At 29.1% G+C, this 3,059-nt stretch overlaps 1 protein-coding gene across 2 annotated transcripts in view; it reads right to left on the bottom strand.

Annotated features, from left to right (window-relative positions):
- The window catches only part of LOC106468232 (E3 SUMO-protein ligase PIAS2-like), a 63,251-nt gene that overhangs the window by 9,070 nt on the left and 51,122 nt on the right, over positions 1-3,059 (bottom strand). For both annotated transcript variants that reach the window (XM_022396565.1, XM_013928645.2), the window contains exons 12-13: positions 538-689; positions 218-267 (exon numbers count right to left, since the gene is read on the bottom strand). In XM_022396565.1, the coding sequence (XP_022252273.1) occupies positions 218-267; positions 538-689 (202 nt within the window). The remainder of the gene's footprint in view (positions 1-217; positions 268-537; positions 690-3,059) is intronic.

The following is a 3,059-nucleotide window of genomic DNA, read 5'->3' as shown; positions in this document are numbered from 1 at the left end:
ATATATACTATATATATATATATATATATATATATATATATATGTGTGTGTGTGTTTTTGTAAACCACTAATCTTGGCAGTAATTAATTACTACACAAAAATGTTTTTTAAACTCTTAAAAAAATGGGAAAGCTGTTATTACTACACCAGAAAAAGTCGGCAGTAACAAACAGATACCTTAAAATTCAAAACAAAAAACATAATATTAAAACTCTACCTGTCGATCACTTTCAGAGCCACCCAGAATTGTATATAGGTCAGAAAAATCTGTAAAAATATTCATAAGTTTCACTTCACTGCATAGCATAGTAAAATATATTTTTTAAATTATTTTATTACACAAAAAAGTATTACAGTGCAATGATAAATTTCATTTTAAAAAAACAGATTCTAATTAACCCATAATAAAGTAACAAATTTGTCAAAAATTAAAATACAAGACATGGAGAACGCTATTAAGTTTACCTCTAAGTGATGAACTTGTCATTCTAAATGACAGAATTATCAGGCAGTTAAGTTTCCTAGAAAATGGCTTACTTGGATAAGAGTTGACATGACTTGAATGAGGAACTAATAAGTCAGAGTATGGGCTAGAGACTGGAGGATAATATGGAGGAGTGGATGTATCCATCACAGGTATACTGGGGCAGAGAGATGACGGAACAGGTGGGAGTGAAGTGGAACCAATTCTGTAATTAGAAGTTAAATCACTTACTGTTCTAATACATTTTAACCAAATTTATATGCTTTTAGTACAGAATCTTTGCCCTTACTCTGCATTTTTTAACCAAACTCAACAGACATGTTGTCACATTTTTGTATACTTTGCAAAAAAAAATATTAACTATTTCATATGGTTAATTTGTAAGTTTTAGTTATTTGAACTTTAAAACTTTTGTTACAGATAAATACACTTTTCAATTTCCTGTACTGTGTACAATGTAAAAAAAATCCAAGAGAACATTATACGTAAAACTGCAAATCCCTCTTACTCTAATCATTTATTAAACTTTTGTATCAAATGTATACTTTAATAGTGTCAGTTCCAATGATCTTATTAGAAATTTTATGGTAAATAATAAACATTCATGAAGGAATTTGTTGTCTACATAAACACGTTCTACCAAGAATACAAAAACAAATTTCCATGATTATTAACAGAAAATTTTCGTTCATTAGCTCTGGGTAGAACAGTCAAAGTCTGAATCCTGGAAAAAAAATATCTTCTAGATGAGAGTTAAAAAATGTTTGACCTTTTGTAACTTTTTGATAAGGTTCAAATAGTCCAAAAATGAGTCTGGTTTTGCATGTTTCCAAAGTCACAACCTTGACAAGTGAGAAGTGTTATCTAATAGTATCACAGAAGAACCAATGTGAAGAAATATCTGGAAGGTGGGAGTTACAACTCGGAGACTGTTCACTCTGATGAGGTAGAAGAATGTCTCTGGCTAGAATTCAGGGTTTGATCACTGCAGCAAACAGATACAAATAATGGTGCAAAAAATCCGAGTCTAATTAAACAACTGACAGAAGATTGACAGGAGTGTCCTGTGGGTAAAATTTATTAAAACAACGGAGCAGAACTGAGTACCAGTTGATTAGGAAGTTTGCCAATTACATGACTTTCTCATCCACACACATATCTACTATCATATTATAATTATACATGTATACTTCATACCTTAAACATTGACTCAACCTGCATGTCTAAAAATCTTCAAACAGTCTGTTGGTTTTCAGCATTTAAGGCTCAACAGTTTGACAGTTATAAAGGAAAAATTATATTAACATCATTTTTAATACATTCATTACATTGCAACAAGTGTACAAGTCACATAAAAACAATACATAATAAAATAATATTAGAATATATAAATGCACCAAACAATTACAATATTTTTCACAGGAATTTGTCTGTCGTCTTATGTTAACATTGATTTAAGTTGCCAAGGTGACCATACAATATTATCTAGAGTTCAATAGTGACTTTTCCAGCACTTTTGTATGCAGAACTATTATGAAGATAAAAACTATCAACTACAGCTTTGTACACGAATTATAATTTTAAACTTAAAACTAAACATTGTTTTCAAGTATTAAAATTAGACAACAAAGAAAAATAAATGACTATATGACAAAAATAAATGGTTAAAGAGTTACAATTAACTTGTTACTTTCCCTAGTTTTGTTTGGAATTTTTAATTCAGTAATTCTTAAAATACAAGATAAAAAAGAAATTTTCCTTGGGTAAGGAAATGGAGGAAGCAATAAATAAGAGTCAATAGCATTAATGAGCTGTTTCAGTATTCTTCAAATTGTATTTACAACATCTCATTATTAAGATAACTAAAGATATATAATTGCGAAGAATAATATCAGGAAAATAATATAAGTACATTCATTAATAAACATTAATTTTGAAAAATATCTAAAGTTTTCATTCTGCACTGAATTAGTTAAGGTTTACTTTTAAAATACATCCCCAGGCAACGTTATTAAAAGATTGTATGTGAAAGAGACACTTACTTATATAACATATACAGTTTTAGTAGATGTGTTTAGAGTACTTGTTAAACAACTATGGCCAACCACAGTATGAAGTCTTGCTAAGACTTACTTTTAACTGCATTTGTACATAGGGGTCTCTGTTAACTCTTTCAACCCAGGCTCGGTCCCTGGGACTGACCTTGTAACCATTTTGTGCTTGTTATAGTTTTCATGCTATAACTTTTAAATTAGTAAGTGAATGTTAACAAAATTTGGCAGTTTATCAGTAAACATTACAATGCTTTCATATGCAAAATATTTAATTTTTTACTTAAGTCTTAAGGTTTGTAAAGCAATGTTTCTCTCATGCCTTTTTTTCTTTTCACATCTTGCCTATCTATCATGCAAAGTAGTTTTCATTTTAAGATTAAAAATACTTTTGTGCATCAGAAAATTTTGAAATTTCACATGCAAAATCTCTATAATGTTGAGATAGTTATCAAACATTTCTTAAAAACAAACTTTATATTTTATCTGTTATCTTCAGTAATTAATCTCTGTACAGGTTCGGT

The sequence above is a fragment of the Limulus polyphemus genome, unplaced genomic scaffold (genome assembly GCF_000517525.1).
Source record: "Limulus polyphemus unplaced genomic scaffold, Limulus_polyphemus-2.1.2 Scaffold2925, whole genome shotgun sequence".
Taxonomy (NCBI): domain Eukaryota; kingdom Metazoa; phylum Arthropoda; class Merostomata; order Xiphosura; family Limulidae; genus Limulus; species Limulus polyphemus.
Note: the sequence above shows the minus strand (reverse complement) of the source record. Positions and strands in the feature narration are given on the sequence as shown.